Genomic DNA, 24,287 nt, shown 5'->3' on the forward strand with positions numbered 1-24,287 from the left:
GTTACGACAGACTTTAAATTACGCCCTGTGCACTAGTTAGACGTGCGTGTATGGAGCAGGCATACGTTTACAAAGACTTCAATCTCAGATCCCATCGGCTATAGTCTGAGATGATATAGCCTCTGGGGACACCGGCGAATGTGCCGGGCGGTAAGCGATAAACGACTTCCTGTCACGACTTCCTTTTCCACGTGCTGCATCGTTACAGAAAGAAAAAACGTTTTCTTGTGATTGACTTTAATTAATGGGTCTTACCTTTGCCGAAATTTCAACATTCATCATGATGCAGATTTGTAAGAAGTAAAAATGAAGCTTTGTCAGGTCTGTGATCAAGAGGAGAAGAACACTTTTAAAATGCTCGTTTGTTGAACGGAGGTCTGATTGATCTGATGCATTCGAGGAAGTCAGATTCTATTAGAAAGACTTAAATCCAAGTCATACAATTTGAAAGAAAAGCACAAAGGCAGCGCATCTTATTGTTTTACAGAATGATAAATAAAACAGCTTTAAAACGGCATCCGTGATCAGACCGACCCACTGGAAATCTACTTGGAAAGTGAGCAGATCGAAATGGCAATGGAATCGAAAAATGCCGCTCTCCCCTCAGCTCGGGCATGTGTCGGACAGAGGCGCGGCGCTGTCCCCGCCCTGCAGGTGCTGATTGAGCTCAACTTTGACGGGGCCTTTTAAAACACAGTGGGGGACGTGGTAAATGTACATTGGACAACAGAATGCTTATCATTATTGATTGCAGCGATCAATTTCCTTATCAATATCTTTTGTTGTTCAGTTTTGCTGTGAGAATGTTTTTATGTTCTGCGTACAACTCTATGAGTTCCCTCATTTCACTATCGTAAAATTTTTCTTTACTCTTTTTTTGTAATATTTGTATCTTCTGTAGAAAATTTGATGGGAGAAGTTAGAGTGGAGAAGTGCGTTGCTTGGCAACACTCACCGCTTTGTGAGTGTTCACATGCAAAAGACCGGCCGCAGCTATAACTGGTGTCAGTGTCGGACGTAGCTTAGTCGGACGTAAGAGACTTCATTTTTTTGACATTGCACAACGACGCGAAGGAGAGGAAGAGATTAAAGAATTAAATTCACAGAAAGAAAGCGAGGAAAAGAATGAGAGGCGTGTAAGCGGAGTCTTTGTCTTGGCTGAATGCTGCAGGTACATCGCAACTCTCCAGGAAAGTAGAAATGGCAGAGGGACATTTACTGTTATGCTGCAGTTGTTAAATGCCACCACCCAGCCTGTTTGTGATTTCTGATAATAACTACTTTTCGCCAACTCTCTGTTGTAACTATGATTACATTTTGTGCTCTGTGGGAAGCCCAGATTATTACTATAATTAAACAGCAAAATGTCTGTTTTCTGGCAAGTCTGGGAGAACTCTAAACTGCTTGGTTTCTTTATCTGCTGGGAAAAAAAACCCATCAGTGACAAAACCCATGGTGGAATTTTTGCACCTCAAAGAGCTGTTATGTTATGCCTGTGTGTGTGTGTGTGTGTGTGTGTGTGTGTGTGTGTGCGTGCATGCATGCAATCATGTCAAATATCAAGAGTTGTGACACATGGGGATCGAGAAAAGAAGCGAGTGTTAAGGAAAAGCTTCGGGGATCCCCCTCTGGAGAAATGTGAGAGAATAGAATGACTGAAAAGATGATGAAAAAAGTAAAAGCAAAAAAAAGATATCATAGTTTTACGTAATATATTTCTAGCATGTTCCGGTTTTAATTAGACAGGAGGCTTCTTGGCATGATAATGTTCTAAATACCTCGGCTCTAAACTACGCTGAAATTAAATACAGGATCACATGAAAGTTTTGGCACAATGAATCATTCTTGGCGGGGTGAGAAATCCCAGTTCAAAATACATCCCCTGTGCTCGCTCACACATTAGCATTTACAGTGATTCTCTTCAGAGTGCTCTTTGGGTTTTTACATCAAAATCAGTTAAGGATTTCTTTCAGCGTTCCCGATGCAAAGTAAATCCGCTAATGAAATTGCAGAAGCACTCGCGGCTCTGTGAAACTCCCACAGGCTCGTGGGAAAAACTCTTCTGAGAACAGCAGCTCTCTGTGCTCGGGAGTTGATGACCTGTTGCACAACTCATAGCGCCACGTTGAATGATGATTGAATAAGGGAAAATGAAGCCAATGCAGAAGTGCCTGCAGTTCCTCGAGTGGCCACTTGAGGCCAGCTCTAAAAATGAGTCAATCCTCATTAGGCCAATGCACAACTTTACAGCAGAATAAAACATGTTAATGACCTCGTGCTATAACTGAGTCAGTCTCAAAACCTTATTTTTCTATTTATGACAACTATTTAACTATATATATTTTTATAACAACTTGATATTTTTATAACTCCTCACCTTGACTGGGTGCTGCTCGCTGTCTGCTCGCTGTCTCAGCTAACTCAGTCACTGAACACCTCTTGGCCGTGTTTGTGTTGTTGGTTCTTTTTGGGGATTTTTTCATGCAAATATCGGACACATTTTAACACTTCCTTTGTGTTGTTTTATTGCTCTGACAGACTCTCAAAGAAGTCTGTGCTCCAGCTTCTTGCTGACTGAAATTCAAGTAGGATGATTTATATGTTAGCACTAATTAGCAGGCATGCTGTGCTGGCCGTGCCTTGGTTGGCTCGCTCATTTTTTCTTGTACATTTATTTATCTGTGGCAGCCAGTGCATGAGGATTGTTGGTTTTTCATCACAGAGAAGGCAGCGGGTTGTAGTGATGAGAAGACCAGTTCCTTTAAAGTGATAATCTTGAAGATTGTCATTTAAATAAATGTCTGTTAAGTCACTATCTGTCGCCGAATGAGGTAACACAATGGTGATTAAGCCTATGGCCCACTAATGAAAGCCTTTGCATTTTGCAGTATAACGGACTGAGTGTGTGTGGCGACTTTAGTGGAAAAAATCACCAGCGGCGCCCAGTTAGTGACGCGTTTCCATCACCCAGCAGTGGTTGGTCTGCCAGAGAGGGTAGGCGGAGCTAAGTGGCTCTGCGAGTGTTGCGAGTAAACAGTAATATACTATGGCTAAACAAACAAATAAAAGATCGATACAGAACAGATACAGTTTAAATAAGTGAAAATCCAAAGAAGGCAAACAGTCTAAAAAGGAAAGCGACCGTCAGCGAGGAAAATCAAGAGTTACAACCGGAGCCAACCGTGGTCGTCACACATGCGACACTGTCTGGATATCTGGGAAGTGTGCTCCCGCAATTACCGTTTATCACCATAGGTGCGGCCAAAGAGAACAAAAATGAGATCTTCAAGATTACCACTTTAAGTAACCCTGGTTTGTTCAAAAAGACAGTCGCGAGACCAAAAAGTGGCATCATAGGGGCTCCTTCCATTATTAAGTCTATGAGTCTGAGTCAGTAATACACTTGATTATCAATACGTGGGAAATGTTATTCCTTTGACAGCTGAAACAGTCAAATGAGATGGGACTGTACACTGCATGCAGAATGTTTTCTCTTTCCATATATTCCTTCAGAACAACCTTGAGGCAGACACACAAATCAGCAACAGCTGCACTAACAAGCTGTTCAGGTCATTTCCTAAAGAGATAAACTGACATACATACAGGAAAATACCTATAAAAGACAATGTATGCTGCTGTTTATTTTTACTTTTGTTAAATTCACATTCTTGTTGACGATGAGAACGGATTAGAATTCCCCACTGAATAATCCCACATGCCTACATATAGTATTTGTGCATAAATAAGACACACTATAGGGCCATATCTTTCAAATGTGGGTGTTCACACATGCCCGCGAATGATACATCAAAGGGAGATATGAATATGCATGCGCACATGTTGGACACTGACTGTTGCATGCTTGTGTAATAGCTGAAAAAGAAGCAAGAAAAACAGGTAAAGAAAGGGAACCAGGACACCTGAGCAGCAGTATATATTCATATTCTCTCCACAGGGGCTGGACTTTAATTGAACATTTTCTCCAGAGCTTTCCGACTGTGATAGGCTGTGTGCCGGGTACCAATACAGTACTTGTTTTCCAAGTGGTTGGCTTTGCAATTACCCTTATAACTCTTACTGTATTTTGAGTCTGCCACTTGGGAAATGGGCAATAATCCTGAGCCCACAGCAACAATTTCACAGAGACAGAACTTTCCAACAATTTTGGTCGCTTTTGGTATAATTGCGTCGCATATAATGCTGTGGGGAGACAAATATACAGAGTGATAAAGCTATTAACATACAGACAAAGTAACTGGGTTTGGACTGTTGCAATTCAACAAGAATATGAAGCATATAAGTGTTTTGCAAAATGTTGAAATGGCTAGACAGTCTCGACAACCCACAAAAATGATTAATAGGCATCTGAGTGCACTTGAGACGTCCTAACCAGCTTGACTTTGTGCTCTGGACCTACTGCTGGCTTACTTACTGAAACAAAAAAGAGAACAGCTCAGATATTTAAAGGACTTCTGACACTCATGTGCAACTCTAGAGGTCACCAGATAAATGAGAACGACTTCACCGGGAGCCTTTTTACGAGATTTCCCCTCCTGAAGAAATCAAAATAGCCCAAGAGGTTTACTGTTTCAATAATGCTAAGCATGACTCATAATCGCACACATCCATCAAAGTTTATCACCCGCTGTCAGCACAAGCCTGTGTTTTGGGTGCCGCAGCTGAAATACATAAACCGAGAAGGGATTTTGTTCCCTAACACCTGACTGTGCTGAGTATTTGGAAGGATGAAGGACAAGGTTAGAGTGATCGCAGAGGCCGGGAATCAATTATAAGCAGTGGTGCCGATATTGTGGCTTTCATCACTTTCCTCATCATCATCAGGATAATCACTTTTACCTCCACCGTCATCGGTTACACAATATTTAAGTTATTTACCCTTTGAAGGCCCTTCCCCACATTATGAAAAGTCCCCGACACTGATTTATGTGACGGAATAAGCAGGCACCTAAAATACACCACAGTTTTTAATTCTCTGGTATTACTTATGAAAAGGCAAATTATTTATGAAAAGCTCTTTAACATCAGCAGATGATTCATACTTGAAAGAGTAATAACAATCCATCAAGTGGAGAGCTTGCCAACTGCCCCCGATTTTCAATTTTAATACCAGAGTTTGGATCTACAACCATTTCTCTTGATTATTCCTCCCTCCTGTGAAATACGTACCTGAGGAGGAGGTTTATTTAGATTTTGTAAGAGTAAACTACTTTGTTACAGAGTGCTGTGCTGCTGGAGTCACCGTGTTGTATCAATAGGTGAATGTGTTTGGAATATTTCAAACTTGAAAGGGTGCTACCCTCACTCCAACTGGAAGTCTGCCACTTTTTTTTCCCGTTAATGTGTTTTTGGCCATTTCCAGGGGTCATACTTAAACCAACCCCTCCTACAGTGTTCATCTGATCCACCTTAAATTTGGTGTGCAGCTAGAAGACACCTGAATGATGAAAAGTTCTTTGGCTTGGGTACAAAACTCTAATGGCGTAGCTGTGGAGCGCCCTCAAATTTGCATGATTTGCTGTCCAGGAGGTCTGTTTCATTGCTCATGGACAGAGCGTTTATTCATCAGGCGAAGACATTCATATTTTCTCGGTGTGCAATTTTCTCCATGCTCCATGGTAATAACACTTGGCTTATTATAGAGGAAAACTCCATGGAGTAACAAAAAGAAAATTGTTTTCTTTAAGCCAATGAAAAGACTGGAAATTGGTACACAAAGGCTCTTAAATGGCTCCAACACACCTGCTACTAACATTTGACTTTATCATTGTCCCTTCGGCACATTTTAGTGATTATTTCCATGTTGCTAAATTACAACAGAAGAATAAAGGTATAAAGATGTTCGGAATATTTCGAACTAAGAGAACAGGTGCTACCTTAACTCTGACAGGAAGTCCGCCATTTTGGATTTATTCGCTCAAATTAGTGTGTTTTTGGCCATTTCCAGCGGTCATGCTTGAAGTAACGAGTCCTACAATGTTCATCTGATCCAACTGAAATTTCGTGGACAGCTAAAAGACACCTGAATGATGAAAAGTTATTGGGCTCAGTTACACAACTCGAAAGGCGTAGCTGTGGCGAGCCCTCAAATTGACATGATTCAACTTCCAGGAGGTCTGTTTCATTGTTCATGGACAGAGCGTTTATTCATCAGACGAAGCCATTAATGTTTTCTCGGTGTGCAATTTTCTCCATGCTCCATGGTAATAACACTTGGCTTATTATAGAGGAAAACTGCATGGAGTAACAAAAAGGAAATTGTTTTCTTTAAGCCATGGAAAAGACTGGAAATTGGTACACAAAGGCTCAGAAATGGCTCCAACACACCTGCTACTAACATTTGACATGATCATTGTTCCTCCTTCACATTTTAGTGATTATTTCCATGTTGCTAAATTACAACAGAAGAATAAAGGTATAAAGATGTTCTGAATATTTTGAACTAAGAGAACAGGTGCTACCTTAACTCTGACAGGAAGTCCGCCATATTGGATTTATTCGCTGTAATTAGTGTGTTTTTGGCCATTTCCAGGGACCATGCTTGAAGTAACGAGTCCTACAACGTTCATCTGATCCAACTCAAATTTGGTGTACAGCTAAAAGACACCTGAATGATGAAAAGTTATTGGGCTCAGTTACACAACTTGAAAGGCGTAGCTGTGGTGAGCCCTCAAATTTGCATGATTCAGCTTCCAGGAGGTCTGTTTCATTGCTCATAGACAGAGAGGGGACCATCTATTATTCATCTATCCAAATGTAGCATTTATTCATCATGCAAAGCAATTAATGTTTTTTCATGCTTCACTTGGCTTATTATAAAGAAAAATAGCATGGAGTCACAAAAAAACAAATAGTTTTCTGTAAGCCATGGAAAAGACTGGAAATTGGTAAACAAAGGCTCCAAAAAGGCTCTTACTCTATAACACGCCTACTACTATTTTACTCTATTATTGTTCCTCCTGCACATTAAGGTGATTATGGCCATGTTACTAAATTACAACAGGAGAATAAAGGTATAACGGTGTTCTGAATATTTTAAACTCAGAGAACGGTGCTACCCTAACTCAAACAGGAAGTCCGCCATTTTTAATGTATTAGCAAAAATAAGTGTCATTTTGGCCATTTCTATGGGTCATACTTGAAATAACTCCTCTGACAATGTTCATCCGATCCACATCAAATTTGGTGCACAGCCAGCAGACACCTGAATGATGAAAAGTTCTTGGGCTCGGGTACAAATCTCTAACGGCGTAGCTGTGGTGAGCCCTCAAATTTGCATGATTCAACTTCCAGGAGGTCTGTTTAATTGCTCATGGATAGAGAGGGGGCCATCTATTATTAAACCGTCAAAATGTAGCATTTATTCATCGTGGAAAGCAATTAATGTTTTCTTGGAGTGTATCTCCATGCTCCATGGTAATAACACTTGGCTTATTATAGAGAAAAATAGCATGGAGTTGCTGAATCGAGTCACAAAAAAAGGAAATTGTTTGCTTCGAGCCCTAGAAAGGACTGTGCAAAAGCCCCAAAATGACTCTTTCGCTACAACACACCTGCTACAAATATTTGAGATTAGTATTGTTCCTACTGCACATTACAGTGATTATTTCCGTGTTACTAAATTACTGCAGGAGAACAAAGGTATCTCATGGGCTAAAGGGTGTATAAATCTATAACAAAATGTATCCGTCACCAACGCAGCCACAGACATGACAGAACAAATGGAGAGAGAATATTACAGAACAAAACAAGCTAGCAGAGAGGGCGAGGACAAATGAACGGAGGAAGAGAAATGAAGACATAGACAAAAGTATACAGTGCAATAAGAGAGGAGGAGGCAAAAGGAGATGAGGTTATAGGAGGGAGAGGGGAAAAAAGCAAGGGCAGAAAGATAAAGTGCTCATGTGGAGAGAAACATGAAACCATTAAGACGGGGAAAAACACAACGAGGAAAAGAGGGAATGTCCTGTAACAGGGACAGGAGGGGAAAAGAGAGACAAAGAGAGCAAGAAGAGGAGGGAACAGAGGGCAGGGAGGGAGGATGAGATGTAGGACAATGATAGATCGTTTTCTGGCAGGCTCAATTTGTCACGCTGTTATTGGGAGGAAAATGGAATAGAGGAGCGGCGGCGGGGGTCAGAGGGAGAGGACGGGGGTCCAGAGGTGGGAACGTTAAGCCGGGAGGGAGCAACGGCGGTGGATGGTAACTCAGATAAACTCCACACACCTCCTCACCTTTGGCCTTCAACAGATGATTACTGGGGTTAGAGCATCAGATGACTCCATCCCAGTAGCAGTGTCACACCACACACTGGGAGACGTTTATACTGTAGGAACTTGTGTTTTTGATTTGGATTAATGCACTTGATTTTAGTCAACTCTTCTGGTGTGTAAAATGGATTTCTTTGGTTATTTAAAGATATATTTTGGTTCTTAATGGAGCAGGCTACCAATTTTGCATACTACACAAGGTGAAAAGGTGCAATGAATTGTTGAAAGTGTAAGATTCAGGTTCGAGTTTGAGACATTTTAGGGCTTAATGTCAAGTTATTTTGGCCTCTCTGCTGCACAGTTTCTAAAGTTATTTTTATATCTGTTCATGAAAATGTCACAAATGTCATGTGAGTCACACCACTTAAAGGTATAATAGGTAGGATTCTCTTAGAAAAATAACATAGAGACTTTTACAAATATAATATAATATAAATCATCACTTATAGGCCTCTATACATGTGTGTTGGTGAGTGTGTGTGTAGACCCTTGTCAGGCCCTTCCCTCTACATCTATTCTGTTGTTTTGCTTTGCACAGGACGTTTTCAGGAGGGGCGCTGTTGTGGTTCCCTGAGCCAATCACAGCGTATAGGTGAGTGTAGGAGTGGTTCAGATTAGCAACTCGGCCCCATTCAGACCAGCGAACATGGTGAAAGAGCGATGCAGAGTTGGCCTTCTTTCTGTTGGACAGGTAGGTGCCTCAAACCGGGTAGGACAAGCTAACCGCAAGCGCTAACCTACTGCTAGCACAAAGCTAACCAGCGGTTAGCATGCTAGCGCAAAGGTAACCGTGATGCTGTAGGTGTTAGCTTGGCGAAGTGGGCGTATTCTTGCACGAGAGAGTGAGAGTGAGCTTCTGGTGATGAAGAGCCCAGGAGGAGGGGCCCAGTTTGAATGTGTTGTTAATAAAATGCAAGGACAAATCCTACTTCTTATACCTTGAATTGCTAGATGCCCCCTTTAAGAAAACTGGTTATTGTTTGATCATCAAAAAGCTCCCTTAAACCCACAAAAGGCCCTCTTGGTCACAGATGCTTTAAGTCTTTCTGGCTGTAGCTAATTACCATACATTGTCCTAAGTAGCCTTTTGGGAAATAACACATTGTAGCTTTACAAAGCCAGGTAATACAAATTACATTATGAATATGCAGAATAGCATATACATTAATTTACATATATATACATACATTCCCTGTCCACTTCATTAGGTACACATGTACTAATATGCTAATATGATTGAATACAACAACTCTGCCATGAATTTTAAATTAATGAAGCTTATAATATTTCAGGTTTTTTTTTTACACTTTTATAAAGGTTAAAGTTCTGCTTCATGTTTATTAATGAGACATTGGTGGGTGGTGGAGATGTTCTGGAGAGAATTTCATTGAAAGGTGTTTGATTTGAAAACTTATTTATGGATAAAATATTAGGAACACCCCTTAATGTAACGAGGTTCAGTTTAACACCACTACAAACTAGAACCTCTTCATAAAGATGTAAATGAAAACCTCTCTGACATTGTCAATCAACAGTGAACATGTTAGAATTAAAAATCGAATCATCCATCCCTTATCTATACCGCTTCTCCTGTTCAGGGTCACAGGAGGGGGTGGAGCCCATCCCAGCTGTCATTGGGCGAGAGGCGGGGTTACACCCTGGGCAGATTGCCAGTCAATCACAGAGCTGACTCATAGAGACAAACAACCTTTCACTCTCACATTCACTATTGGATTTTAGAGTCACTGGTTAACCTCACGATCATGTCTTGGACTGCAGAAGGAAGCCGGAGTACATGGGGAGCGTGTGGAGAAACTCCACACAGAAGGGAACACCCTGCCGCCCTCTAAAAAATAATCCAATCAGTAAATAAGATTCCCAGACTCCACACACTGTCTGTTTACACAGCACAGATCCTCGTGATACTGTATAATCTCTCATATGTCCTCTATTGAAATCTTTACATGCTTAGTGCCTGCTCTTCCTAGTGTTCTGCTTTGTTTCTCACCTCCATAAACTCTGATTCTAAATGACGCCAATCAACCCGTAACATGCTCCGGCCTTCATTTGTATTCTGCACCAGGCTAATCGAATCTTCTGGGTGGCTGCAAGTGTGTTTTTCTATGGTGTGATAAAAAAAAAAAAAGATTCAGGCTGAAAAGCACTTTTGGAGCTTTGTAATTATACCTGGCTTCACTCATTAGCACTAAGGGAGGGGGTGTAGACAAAACTGGCAGTGATGGATCAGGGGAAGGAATGAGAGGTGACGTGGGGAAGGTGTGCACGTGTTTGGGCATCCTTCAGTGTGTGTATGTGTGTGTGCGCATGATTGGAAAGGATGTTGTTTGTGCCAGCACTACGCTCCCCTGCACCAACACCATGCTCTCTGTTTCAGGTTAATGAGTCATGCTGGGATAAACACTTCCAGGTCATGGCCGGCTTTGTTCCGTCTGAGGGAGAGGGGAGGGGAGTCCAGGTGCCAAGACACAACAGTGCAGGAGTACTTAGAAAAATGTGTGAAAAAAAAACACACGAAAGCAGGGGAAATTAGGACAGCTTAAAGAATATAATGACCTTAACGAGTTTTTGATATCGTATCTTAGAGAAATGTGCTTCATCTGTAAAACTCAAAAAGTCCGCCCAAAACTGGGGCAGCAGTAAACAAAAGACAAAGAACTGGACGCAGAAAATGGAGACAAGTCTAGACACAGGGGATATTAGGTGGTCCTCTGAGAGAAGCTGTAGGTAGAAAATGGTTTTCGACCGTCTCTACATGCTGATAACTTAAAATGCGGCAAATAATAACTTCCCAATCGAAAACACAGCACCTTCAGACTGAGCTATTTTTTTTACCCAACTTTTGTAAGTCTGCGGACTTTAAACGGAACATTTTAACAACAGTTTATGCACCTTGTCACCTTCACATTAAGGTGCACACAATCTTCAAACGCTCATTGTGTTTCCAGCCCGCGACACTCTGACTTTGACAAAACAATCGTAAAGGACATAAAAATGTTACAAACTGGGAGCTCACTGTCAAAAAGGCAGCTGTGTCTCTGTACGTGGAGTGAATGAGCATTGCCCGTATGTGTGTGTGTGTGTGTACGCATGTCCCACAAGTTGTCATGTCAACGGCACAGAATTCCCCGAGCAAGAAAAAGCCATCATCGCTGTCTTTTTCCAAAGCACCTCATAATAGCGCGTCAGCACAGGCCGCTTTTAAATCACCGTCCACAAGCGCTGGTGACACTAAGACGGAAGAGTCCTTGACATCAAAACACAATTCCTAGCAAGGGCAAATGTGTTTATTACATCTCACACTCTGGTGACACAAGGGTCTATTTTTAATCAGCGGTTCATGGTTGCAGGTTCTGACAAGTGAATTTGTTTCCAACACTGCGAGCTCTCCTGCCACGCAGCCAAATGGGTGCATGTTCTGAGAGGACCGGGCTTTTGTTGTCAATCATAAAAGAGAAAAAGCGAAATCCTTGCTTCACGGTTAGTTACTAAGGAGGACGTTCGAAAAAGCGAGGGGCCCAAACAGAAAAAAGGGAGTGAAATATGTAACGAAATAAAGACAGATTTGTGGTCTTCTTCCTGAATTTCTTGGACGGAGCAAGACAATTAAAGGTTTTAATGTGACCCTGAGAGCTCCAGAACATTTGCTTTGAGATGGCATAGACACAATCTCTGTCCATTTGAAATAAATATTTTGATGTTGAACAAGATTTTTCAGTTGGCAGAGATGGTCCGTGAAGTGGCAGATTGAGAAAAAAAATACTCAATAGCACGACAGTAGCTACAACTTAAAAGACAGTATGAGAAAAATTCCTGTTTTAACTGGTGCAGCAGGTTGTGTTGAATTCTTTTGGCAGTTCACATGGAGCCCCGCAGATGCTTCTGCATGTCATGATTGTGGACTCTGTTTTCATGGACTGTTTTTTCACGTACTTCCTGTTTTATTTAGTTAAGTTTAGTTTCAGCCTTTTCTGATGTCATTTCCTGTAATTTTCCAGCTTTGCAATCAGCCACACCTGTTGTCAATTCCCCATCAGTCTTTTCACTTGTAACTCTGCCAGACTGTCTTTGTTCTCTTGCAACAAGCTTTCCCGTATTTTTTCTCTCGTGGTTTTGCCCTTGTGTGTGTTTGACCTCTGCTTTGCCTTTTGGACGCTGATTTTTGCCTATGCCCCTCCGTCTGTTTGTTGTTTGACCTTGGAGTGTTCCTGGACACTGAGTGTAAGTCTGACCCTGATCTGTGCTGTTGCTGTTCTGACTGACCTCCTGTGTACGACCTACTGCCTGGCTTTGAGTAAACTGTTTGATTTTACACCTGCTCCTCTCTGTGTGATCCCTGCTTTTGAGTCTTTTTCTGGGCATCGGTTGTTACACAGCATGAAGACTTTGAATGTTCTTTTTATACAGGGCGGAAAAAACCCCAGCATACAGGAAAAAATAAAGTAAGTTCCATTTTGTGTAATAGTCCCCACACTTCAGGCTGAGGTTTTCTGTCAAAGTTTCATACTGACATTTATTCTCAAAGACAGGTGTATAATTAAGCAATACCACACTCAAGGTCGTGACGTTATACTGAATAAGAGCACGGCTGTAATTCGGAGGGGAGTGTGATATTGCTTTTATACAACAGTTAAACAAGTGCCAAATAATAGTGAATAGTATTAATCAACAACAGATTATTTTATGCTCCACTAACTCGACCAGTTCCACGGCTTAACTTAATCGCTAAAGTTGAAGCGATACACAGAGTGAAAAGTCCCAGTGCTGTTATACTCTATATCATCACTCATTCAATGCCTCTTATCCAATCAGATCACTCGGTCCAAACTAACTGTTGTATAATGCATTATATCCCCAATGTGCAACAGCTGTAACCAGTTCTGACACAAACAGGGCATTCTACATTGAATGAATGCCACAGTTCATTATTTACCGGAACTGGAGAAAAACATTGTCCAAATAGTGATGAGAAAAACTTGAGTGGAATTACCAAGGGACATTATGATAGTCACAAGCTTCCTGTGGACCTTGCAGCGAGTCCTGGAGGAGAGATGCATCGTTCAGTTTTAAAGAGAGCAGTGCTACACATGTACAATCCAGTCTTTGCAGAATTTTTTAGTAAAACAAACTGCACTTCCTTCCAGCTGAGATAATTTAAGCTGTCACAGCGTGCGTAAAGGATGATAAACCTGTGAACAAGTTTTCATCTTTTCCACATTAAACATGTAATCTTGGTTGCATTTACGCTTTCAGAAGGTGCAGATTAAAACACTTAGAGCTGTCAACACCCATTCCTTAATTATCTAAAAAACAGGAGCCATCTTTTCCCGCAAGCTTTACTTTCGTCCTTTTTTTTAACAGTCTGTCAGATACTCAGTCTCTCCGCACTCATCTCTTTTGTCTCTTTTCACTGCCATCTCTTCCATTAGATTTGACCCATTACTGCTTCATACAGAGGAGCTTTATTATGTTGGACGAGCCCCCTCTAGCTCCCCATCTCTGCTTCATCTTTGACCTTTCCTCTCTACATCCATCTCCACCTGTCCTTTACATCTCTCCCTGCATTTGTATCCCTCTTATTTCTGCTCTCTCTCTCTGTGTCCCCTCTCTTTACCCTCCTGCCACCCTGTGCGGCATCTTTTTTCCCCTCTCACGTTCCCTGGCAGCAGACAGCAGCGCTTGTCACTCTTGTAGCTCGGTGTCGCCGCCGCACAGGAGGCAGACCTCACCCGGCCTCCCTGCTCCATCCATCAACTGGCCTGCAGCGCTGGCATGCCAAGTGACACCACCCTGCTCTGTATCCCCCTCACATCAACACCTTAAGGAGGACACTGTCGCACAAATACGGAGAGTAGAAATGCAAAGGAACAGCGGACTATGGAAATTATATTACAGTCTGATATAGACAAAAATACTTTCTAGCTGAATCCACAATTGCCATTAAAATATGTCATATTAGCCTATATACTGAATGTTTATTTCATAAGTCATTCAAAAATATTGTGTGCTTATCATTTCAGATTTAACATTCAGAACAGGTATCTCAATTTCTGAAAGTATTTTAATCAATGTTTTCGAAAATGAATGACTATCTCCTAAAGCCAGAACCCACAGAGCCAAAAATCTAATTTGGGTTCATCATGATATATTGCCTGAAGCTGCACTATGACAATTACTCTGAGAGTGACTTTGGCAACTCATAAAACGTGTCAAGTTTTCGTACCTAAATGCGCATCGTTTTATGTAAGTGATTTTGCAAATGTTCACTAATTCAACCCAAGGACGTAGAAATGGGGCAGCTGAAAGCCTGAAATTCTACTTTATAGCCCTCTAAAAGGCTTGCGTGACTCGATGAGGTCCCCCTATCATGAAGGGAACCGAGTGCAGCGGGGTGTCAGGAACGAGGCGGCGCCGAAGCTGACAGAAGACGCTGCATCCTCTCATCGCCAAAAAGAGCGAGAGACGAGATGGCAACTGTCTGGACGGGAGAAAACAAGAGCCGGAGAAAGCGCCAACACTGTCAATTACATATGCGTCTTGTTCAAAGTATGAGAAATGACTGTGGCCTGAGAGGAGACTGTGAAAGTGACAACTGACTAGTGACAGAATGTGTTACTCAGGGAAGTAGAGCGTCGCCAGACTTGAACAGAGCAGAATAGAAAATGTGACTTAGGATGACTTTTGCTAATATAGTTGTGTCCTTTAATGCAAGTCAGGGGAATTAAGGACTTTAAATTAATCGTATTAATTTTCACTAGCTACATTACTCCTTTGATGAGCTGTCGGCCTGACGAAGGTGCTTCTCTTTCATCTACCAAATGAATATTGCGACATTTATCCCCTCACCCACACACACATGACTTTGTAGAAGAGGACAGATCATGAGAAAATGGGCAAGGACATGTAAAAAAATAAACACCTCACCACCTTATATATAAGCAATATACTCAGACTGTATTGTTTATAGTTACTTCAAGTCACTTTTAGGTAGTTTGTTTCTTTGTGAAGTTTTTTGAGGAGGTTTCAGGCCACGTTCTGTGTCTTTAAAGTCCCTTTGAATGTCTTTGTAGTTGATTTGTATGTTTTTGTTGTTGTTTGTGTATCTTTGAAGTCTTCTTATGGTTATATTCTCTCTCTTTGAAGTCCCTCTGAGTCGCTGCAGTTGTAATCCTAACCAACCACCCATTTCAGCAAGGTACCCAGACTGTCATTTGTTGTACTTTGTTGGTGTTTTGTTTCTTTTTGTTGTTGTTAGTCGCTTATTTTTAAAGTTGTTCTTTTTTTTTCTTTTTTAATTGAGTCTCTTAGTAGTTGTGTAGTTTAGTTATGTTTTTTGTCTTTGAAGGGTTTTTTTTGTCTTTTTGTGGTCATATTCTCTCCCTTTGAAGTCCCACTATCTCTTTGTAGTTGTAACCCTAACTCTAAACAACCACCCAAATAAGTAAGATAACCAGACTGTAATTTTTAGTCAATTTCAGTCCCATTTTGGTTGGTCTGTTTCTTTTTGTAGTTGTTTACATCTTTAAAGTTGTTTTTTGGTCTTTTTGAGGCCAGATTTGGTCCCTTGTAGTTTATGTTAATGTTTGAAATTTTTTTTTATGTCTCTTTGAATTCCTCGTTACTCTCTTTGAAGTTGTTTTCTAGTGATTTGTCCCCATTTGAATGTCCTTTTTTTGGTCATTTTGCCTGTCTTTGTGGCCATTGTCAACCTCCTTGCTGTTGTTCTGTCTCTTTGTCGTCGTTTCGTATTACTCTTTTACAACTTTGCGTTTCTTTGTGGTCATTTTGTGTATAAATGAAGAGTCGAATTGAGCAGAAGAGAGGAAGAGAAATAATAACGTTGCTAAAAGAACTATGAAACAAAAAGATAAATTAAGAAAAGAGCGAGAAAGAGAGCTCCCTTAAAACTATTGAGACCACCAATACCAATTATCTCCCTAATTGACCGACTTTCGAAACATTTACATGAACATCCTAAAGAATATAAATGAAATGTCGCCTGTGATGAATTTTTGATCAGGCATTCTGTCGACTTCTAATCACCATGGCAACTTTCTCTCTTGTGCTGAAACAGTTCATGAGTACTTAACTCTCCAAGGCATCCTCATCATCATACTCCATTCACACATTAGCATATTTACATTTTCTCCCCCAGTATCTCCTGTGGGGAGTGGGTATGCTCCGTGACAACACTTACCAAGGTATTAATGAAGCTTTGATGAATTAACAAATCTCCACCACTTCTAATATATTAACATAATCAGAGGATCAGTTGGGAGATGTGCTTAACGCGCAGCTCTGCTTATTTCTTAGTCCCCTAGATGCCTCATGGTAATTGTATAATAAATGATAAAGAATATAATGTGCAAGATTAAATTAAATATTATGAGGAGGAAAGATGTCTGCGACAGTTTGTGCGTGTGTGTGTGTACTAATACAATTCATCAGAGTACAGGAAAAGATCAGAAGAGTGTGTCATTAATAAAACTTGAAAGCCTTGGTGTATTCACAACCTGTGCACTGATTTATTTATAAGTGCTTCACTTTTTGATTAATATTTGAGCATTTACACAAAACTAATTGGAATACAAGTGATGTTTTTGACTTGCTGTCAGTAAATGATTTTTTTTTTGTTTTTTTACAGTATTTGCTCACAAAAGAAAGATGAAATGAGTCAGTGCAGAACATTGGGAATCTGCAGAGCTATCTATTGAGTATAAAAGCATTTGAGACAAAGAAACAATCACATGCATGCTGCATTCTGTATTTCATTTTTGCGGCTCAATAAATAAGTTATAGACAGGGTTGCAGTACATAAACATTATTTCACAGGATTCACGCTGATCCTCCAGCGATCTTTAAATACAAGTGAGCTTCCTAATGCAATAAAAAGACGAAACGGACAGATATTCTATATTGCTTTAGTAAAGCAATTCAATACATCATCATGACTGTTTTAGTTCATTCCATCTTTACTCTAGCACCAGCTCATCTTCACTCACTCATCATAAGTAAGATGGATATGTATTTATAGTGGCCTTCACAAATGTCATAACTCAGAGTTTATGTTAAATCGTTCTTTTGTGGGTGACATTACAGGAAATAGGGAAAGGGTCTCCACTGTGAGAAAGTTGTTGCAGTGTCCTGGAAACAACAAACTGAAAGTAAACCACAGGCCTAAAGACATGCCAATGGCTAAATGGACATTTTACATACCGTATTGGTCAGAATATAAGACGACCCTGACTTTAAGACGACAGCCCCCCCTTTTCTAGACAAATTAGTTTTTATAAAGAAAACAATTAGATTTGACCTTTAGAGTTACATCATGTTTTCAATATATCTTGAGGATTGAATTGTCAAATTTAAATCATAAAAAAAAAAACACCTTTCAAAATGTCAATTAATCGTTAACCATTGGAGTGACGTCAATTTATGGATGACAGCTCTTTTAATCCTGAGGGACTCCCAGGAGCTTAACCAAGGTGCGGGGGGCCGGGCTAAGCCCGCTGAGAGCGCAGGAGGACGAGGCACAGAGCTCTGGGGCTAGCCACCTTGGCTTGTGTTCTACTTTGGCTCGCCACTTTTGGACATTACACTCTGTGACAGCAATTATCTTAAAACTGACATCATTACTCTGCCTCAATTGTTGGTAAACTTATAATTACTTTTAAGTCATTTGTTCACCGTTCCTCTCCATCTTTCGTCCCCCTGGCACTGTAGTCGTGAGTGATGGCTCGGTCATGAGGGGGACACTTGGTGCCGTCTACTGTTGTGAACGTGTTTTGGCCTTAAAATATCTAGACCCCGATAATAAGACGACCCCACTTTTTCAGATGTATGCTAAGGGGAAAAAAACGTGTATATTCGGTCCAATACGGTATTTAACATAAAAAGCTGGATCTTTCCAGTCTTTGTGTAGCATTAAGGAACATACAGCAAATGATATAAAAAGGCCAATCAGTCTCTACATTCTTGTACTGCTAATTTGTAAAATCAACCTCTTTGGTGATAGGACATTTGCTTTGACAGGAGCAACTGAAACCTGTTCAACCAAGCATCATAAATGGATTTGCGACAGGCCTTCTGCTTACCTTAAATAAGAAAAGAAAGGAGCAGATAAAATGTAGAAGACGAGACAGAACCTTGTTAGTGTAAAATAGACCTTGTAACTTTAAACTACACCCATATTCTCACAGCTTGTTTTCTATTTCCCTCTATTTTCAGTCCAAATTTTTCATCTCAGGGCTTCACCGTCCTTGCCAGATGAGCACCAGATTAAGTGTCAGACTGTGGCGTGTTTGCCGGGCAGAACAAGCCACTCTGTTAGCTTTTATGTTGCCATATTTCTAACTGTCTCCTACACTGTTACTGCCACTAAGCCTGTTCTTCAATCATGCCCAAGCACAACAGAGCGTTATTATTCAGCATGATTTTACTGAGTGCAGATGATTAAAGGAAAACCTTCAACTTCCCATCTGCCCTTAGGAAGAACAACACGAAATAAAAGTTCTCGATTACAACCTATCCCAATTATTTTTCGTTTACTGGTGTTGAGGTCAGTCGTGATCACGGAAGATCATCTCAAATGCGTTGAGAAAAACGCATCCAAGGAAATGAACTTTGCACTTAGCAAGGATGAAAGAGGAAAGGTGTGCCAAGGCTAGACTTGGATGCATTTATTTCTACACTTTCCCCTGATTCAAACTGCTATAATTACCAAACATAATGTGGAAGGAGCAAATACGGAAGAAGTGCGTGAACGCTTCATAGTTCATACGAGCTCGGAAACATGAAATCCTCTGTGACTACACACAGTCTGCTTTGACCTTGGCTGAACTTGGCCTGGGGTTATATGCGCTGCTGCTGATCTGTACAGTAAACACAGCAGAGAAGGCTCAATGAATGTTCCGCCGTCCAACGAAATATTTGCCACAATTCATGCTGAAAATTGGCACCTGAAAATTGGCTTTCTCTTAGCCAACTCAATATTGAAGGCAAAACAAATCTCAGACTGAACTCTGCCATCTGCTTTGGGGTTTGTCAGAGCTCCACATGGTTGCAGACAGACAGTTGCATCTTGTTTCATCGGTTTCAACAAGGGAAGGGTCGCCAGCGTGGTCTAATTGGTAAGTTCCCAATTAAAACTAGCCAACTTGTCTCCTTTTACTCAATTATTTTGTTGTTTGTCATTTAAAACATTTGGGAAATGAATTGTTTGATCAGATTTGAGAAGAGCTGTGCCGGGCAAATATGTCTTTGCAATTGGTTATCATCTTAATGAACAAAGGCTTGTTTCTGCCTGGCTTGATTGCCGTCTGTCTTAATGTGCTACTGATTCCCTTCTGAAGAAAAGTCTTAAGCTAAGTAGCCTACCTGGTGGATGAACACCTGTGCACCTCGAGGGCTCATGAGCAGCACGGCCCGCCGTAGAGTATCCCGGTAGCGGTTGAGCTCCTCCGTTCGCATCGTGTTGAAGAGGTCGGTAAAGACGCGGCTGACGTTTCGGTCCACCCTCTGCAAGGAAACATCCAGACCCAGCCGAGACGCCTGGTCCATAAAGGTTTGCAAACCGCGGATATCTACGGGGAGGGGAAAGAATAACAGAGATTCAGTGATCAGGGGAGGCTGACTCCGACCTTTGGCAGGTTAAGTGTTGTACAGAGCTTTATTCCCTGGGCATTTTTATCAGAATTATGGGTAAACAACCTGTATTTTCAAAACCTGCACATGCACTCAATATTTTCAGGCTTCATTCCAACGGCTCCCAGGCAGGTTTCGTTCTTTGCTCCTGATCCAAAGCGTGACAAAACACAACAAGCCCTCCTGTCTCTCTGTTTCCAGGGGTTTACAGGATATGATACTGCAGGCAGGTGTTTCTGTCCCCAGAGATCTCTCTCTATGTGTGTGTGTGTGTTGTTTTTTTTTTTACTGTACAGGCAACCGCTTAGAAGGAGCCCGCACCGCACACACAAATCAAAGGTGATGTGCAGCAGAGGGCTCACAATAAGCACACAAATCCCGGCAGTCACAGAGGCAGCAGCCCACCATGTGCCAAGTCATGCTGCATTGTCAAAGAGAGGTTGGGGAAAATCGCTATAGGGCCAGAACCTCTTTCAGCATCCTTTATGGGTGTGTGTGTGTGTGTGTGTGTGTGTGTGTGCGTGGATGGATGGATGGGTGAGTTTCCCCCTGTTGCATCTCAGGAGGTTTGATGAGTCATGGATTGCTCCAGTGCTTTAGTGCTGAGATGAGATGATATACAGCGGCATAGAAAGACAAACTGGGCAAAGCAGGCATATGGCTGCATAAATGCATTACACACACATTCGCGCACACGCAGACACACAAGCCTATAATGTCTTACTCTAAGAGTGTGTGGCCCTTTTTTGAGGCAATATGGCGCACAGAGTTTGTGTGCTCACGGCAAAAAGTGGAATTTAGGCTAATAAGAAAACCCTTGACCTGGTCCGAGCAGCGAAGCGACATATGGGTACATTGCCCCCGTTTCTTCGTCAATATCTCGGGGCAAAGTGAAACCGCAATCAAGAAGAAGTACGTGCAATTTTTCCTCTCATCGCTGTATTGCAGTTTATATCTGAGGGTACTCACAGAATATAAATGTTCAAAGGGCAGAACAAAACATGAAATTAAATCATTTATCATTTTGAAGTCTCCAAACTCTTACTGCAGCACTCTTTGAAAACCCATCCAAACACACACACACACACACACACGCCTCCTGCTTGCTTTGTCTCTACATTGAGATGATTACCCTTGGTAGTGCTACTTTGGATACAATGAACAATAGCTCAACCTCTGAGTAATTCCTCCTTCTGTAAGAACACAAACACAATTTGTAAGTTAATCATGGTTTGTTCCCCGCTGATCCGCGACCGGACTGTTGCAATTAAATTTGGCTACAGTGTTCTCTATATACCACATTCAGCTGCGGTGACATGTGGTGATATTGACTATAGACTTATAATTATGTTCGTGTTTTTCTCTGTTCTCCAGTGTAAGCCATCTGTGTCACCATACCAAAAGGCTGTTAAATGATAGACCGTCTGTATATGATGACTCAATACATCTAAATAGTCAGTGAAAAACACAACTTCAACTTTATTCCCTGGTCACAAAACTTTGTATCAAATGGTAAAAAGGAGAAAAAATTCTGTAACAAACAAAGTTTTAATCCTGTGGAGGACCAAGGGAAAGCTGCCAAGCGATAACTTTCTCTCGGACCCTGATAGAAACATCGGACTTCAAAGGCAGCGATCCAAACCAGCAGCAGGCTTTTCCACGGGGCGGCCGTGTCGGCCACGGACAGGGCTGCAGAAAAGAGGATTAACGTGGAATTAAAGGTCTGATTTCTGGACATGTTTACCCCAGCTTCGTTTCTGAACACAAATCTGCTTCTGAAAGTTTTAGATATGAAAACGTAACCCCTCCTGTATCAGCGTCCCCGCTCTCTCGCTCTGACAAATGGCAAGTAACTCCGTGCTCTTGATGTCTCTCTGTCCCTTACCTATTATATCACATTACACTACAGGAAAGATTGATGGGGAGAAACATCCCAGAAAGTTTCCCTTTCCTCCTCTTCAGCTCTATCTCAGCCGACTTGAAACCAAAGCGGGGACTCCCTCTTGGATTGGAGCGATGCAGAAATGGGCATATCAAGATCAAAGGGCTCAGCTTACTGAGCTCTCGCGCTGCATCGCAATCCGAGCGGAAAAGCCGGGGAGATGGCTCCACAACCAGACTGTTTACTCAAAATTCAGATGAGTCTGTTAAAGCAATCACCACTATTTTTGCAACACTAACTAACACCAGGTAATTATATACAGTATAGATTTCTTTTGTGCCAATCTGAAATGTATCAGGGACTGAGCGTGTTTTGCTACAAGAGCAATTAGAATGAGTCAGAGAGAAAGCAGACCGCTTCAGTTTCAATCCATTCGCTTTTTACTCACTGAAGATATACACCCAATATTAACACAGTATATTATCGGTATACAATTAGGAGAGCGACATTTCATGGAGTGAATATTAGGTCTGACATTGTAATATTTGCTTCTCTCAAATCCTCAGGTAGAGTCAGGCTCACTAGTTTCAGTCATTGCCAATTTCTACAAAAAACACACCCTCATTCTTTTCTTGGATTTTATGGCATGCTTCGAAAAACTTCAGCAAAGCAATTATCAATGCAATAAACACAAGAAAGGATCTTACGGTGATGAGAAAAGCTTATAAAATGATTCCCATAAAGAAAGTTATGAGAAAAATGGAGCAAAATTGGCTTCTAGTGATGCAGCAGGGTAAGCAGTAACACAAATCAAGAGTTGAACAGCTGAGGATTTTTGCTGCAAATTTAAATTGGATTTTCTTGTGGAATAAAATGTGTGATTGATATTTTTACAAAAGTTTTTTGTACGAACCGTTTTAAAGTAGTTTTTAAAAAATGTCACGTTTGCTACATTTAATTTTAACTGTAGGCCCTTCTTCTAAACGGTAAAATGGACTGTACTTGTATACTTGTACTTTTATCGTCTTGCGACCACTCTAAGTGCTTTCACGTTCATCCATTCACACTGATTGCAGAGGCTGCTACACAAAGAGGCCAACTTTCAATCAGTCATCACATTCGCACACCGCTGGCGTTATGCCATTGGGAGCAATTTGGGGTTTAGGGTCTTGCCCAAGGACACTTCGACATGTAGACTGAGGGAGCTGGGGATCGAACCACCAACCTTCCGATTGAAAGACAGCCGACTCTACCACTGAGCCACAGCCGTCCCAAGCTGGACTTATCTGCGATCAGAGGACAGGTTGCTGTTTTGAAGGTTTGTTTGATGTACACAGTTGTTCTTTCTTTTTCAATCTGTATATGATGCGTACATTGTGTGTTTAGTATGGGCTGGGGAGACAAACAAACCCAGCACCCTGCAGAACTGTGATCTGTCGCAACATTGATTGAATGGCACCTAGTCCTGTGACAAGCAGGTCAAGCCTGACCGCTCATTGTGGCAAAGTCAGCTGATTGACTCTAAGAATCAAGTCATTCAAAAGAAAGATCTACAGCTACATCTGGAGCTATAAGTAACATCTTACTTTTATGCCTTTACCCAGAGAGGAAGGACAATGTACAGCGCTGGAGACAGGAGAAGAGAGAGTGGGGTTGACATACAGCAATGGGCTGAGCGCGGGGGTCAAACCCAGGGCCACCGCAGCCCCCCGCACACGTGACACACGTTTCAATCGCTGAGCCAAACCGGCACCCCGACAGATAACATCTTGAAAATACAAAGAAAAATGTCAGAGTGAAAAAAAATTAGAGACATGCCTTCAATGGAGATGTTGCAGAGTGTTTATGTTGGCAAGCTAAGGACAGGGTCTGTGGGGACGAGAACGCAATTTGTAGCATGTCAAGGTACATCAAGGTCCTTCAAGCTTGTCGATAGAGTTGGCCAAATCATCAGCATAATATCTGTAAATACTGTATAAAGCAGTCTCATACTTAGTATAGTTCAGATTAACTGACCGAACTACTCTCACTCTATTTGCTGCACAACTTCACAGATGTGTTTTTCTGCTCCATGGACAGGGGTTTTCAGTGTTTTTTCTACTTACTTCGGTTTCTTTTGAGCCCATGAATTTAAAATGATCCCAACTGAGCCTCGTAACTTTGTCCCCGGCTATTACGCACTGTTTGGACACGGGAAGGCTGCATCTATTATTGTCATTACACTGTGGCCCATTCCTCTGGAAAGCAGCTGTATGCTATTGTACTTTTGGTCGGCAGGAATATATTAAATCTTTTTTTTTTTCTTTTGTTGGTCAAAGACTAGAAATGCTGAAGGAAAGCGTAGTCAACAGAATGGGTCCAATATAAGCCGTCTGGCCTGAATGTGCAGATCGAGCTGTGCAGGAGTTTCAGTCCTGCACTGAATCATTATTTCAGTCTGGAGCTGGTGAGTGGT

The 24,287-nt window shown here is 41.5% G+C and overlaps 1 protein-coding gene across 2 annotated transcripts in view; it reads right to left on the minus strand.

Moving 5' to 3' along the window:
* Positions 1-24,287, minus strand: part of grid1a (glutamate receptor, ionotropic, delta 1a) — a 104,769-nt gene that overhangs the window by 69,075 nt on the left and 11,407 nt on the right. For both annotated transcript variants that reach the window (XM_069659005.1, XM_069659004.1), the window contains exon 2: positions 19,684-19,889. In XM_069659005.1, coding sequence (XP_069515106.1) covers positions 19,684-19,889 — 206 coding nt within the window. The remainder of the gene's footprint in view (positions 1-19,683; positions 19,890-24,287) is intronic.

Source organism: Semicossyphus pulcher, unplaced genomic scaffold, assembly GCF_022749685.1.
Source record: "Semicossyphus pulcher isolate SPU_LCO1_2020_fin unplaced genomic scaffold, fSemPul1.0.p SCAF_12, whole genome shotgun sequence".
NCBI lineage: Eukaryota > Metazoa > Chordata > Actinopteri > Labriformes > Labridae > Semicossyphus > Semicossyphus pulcher.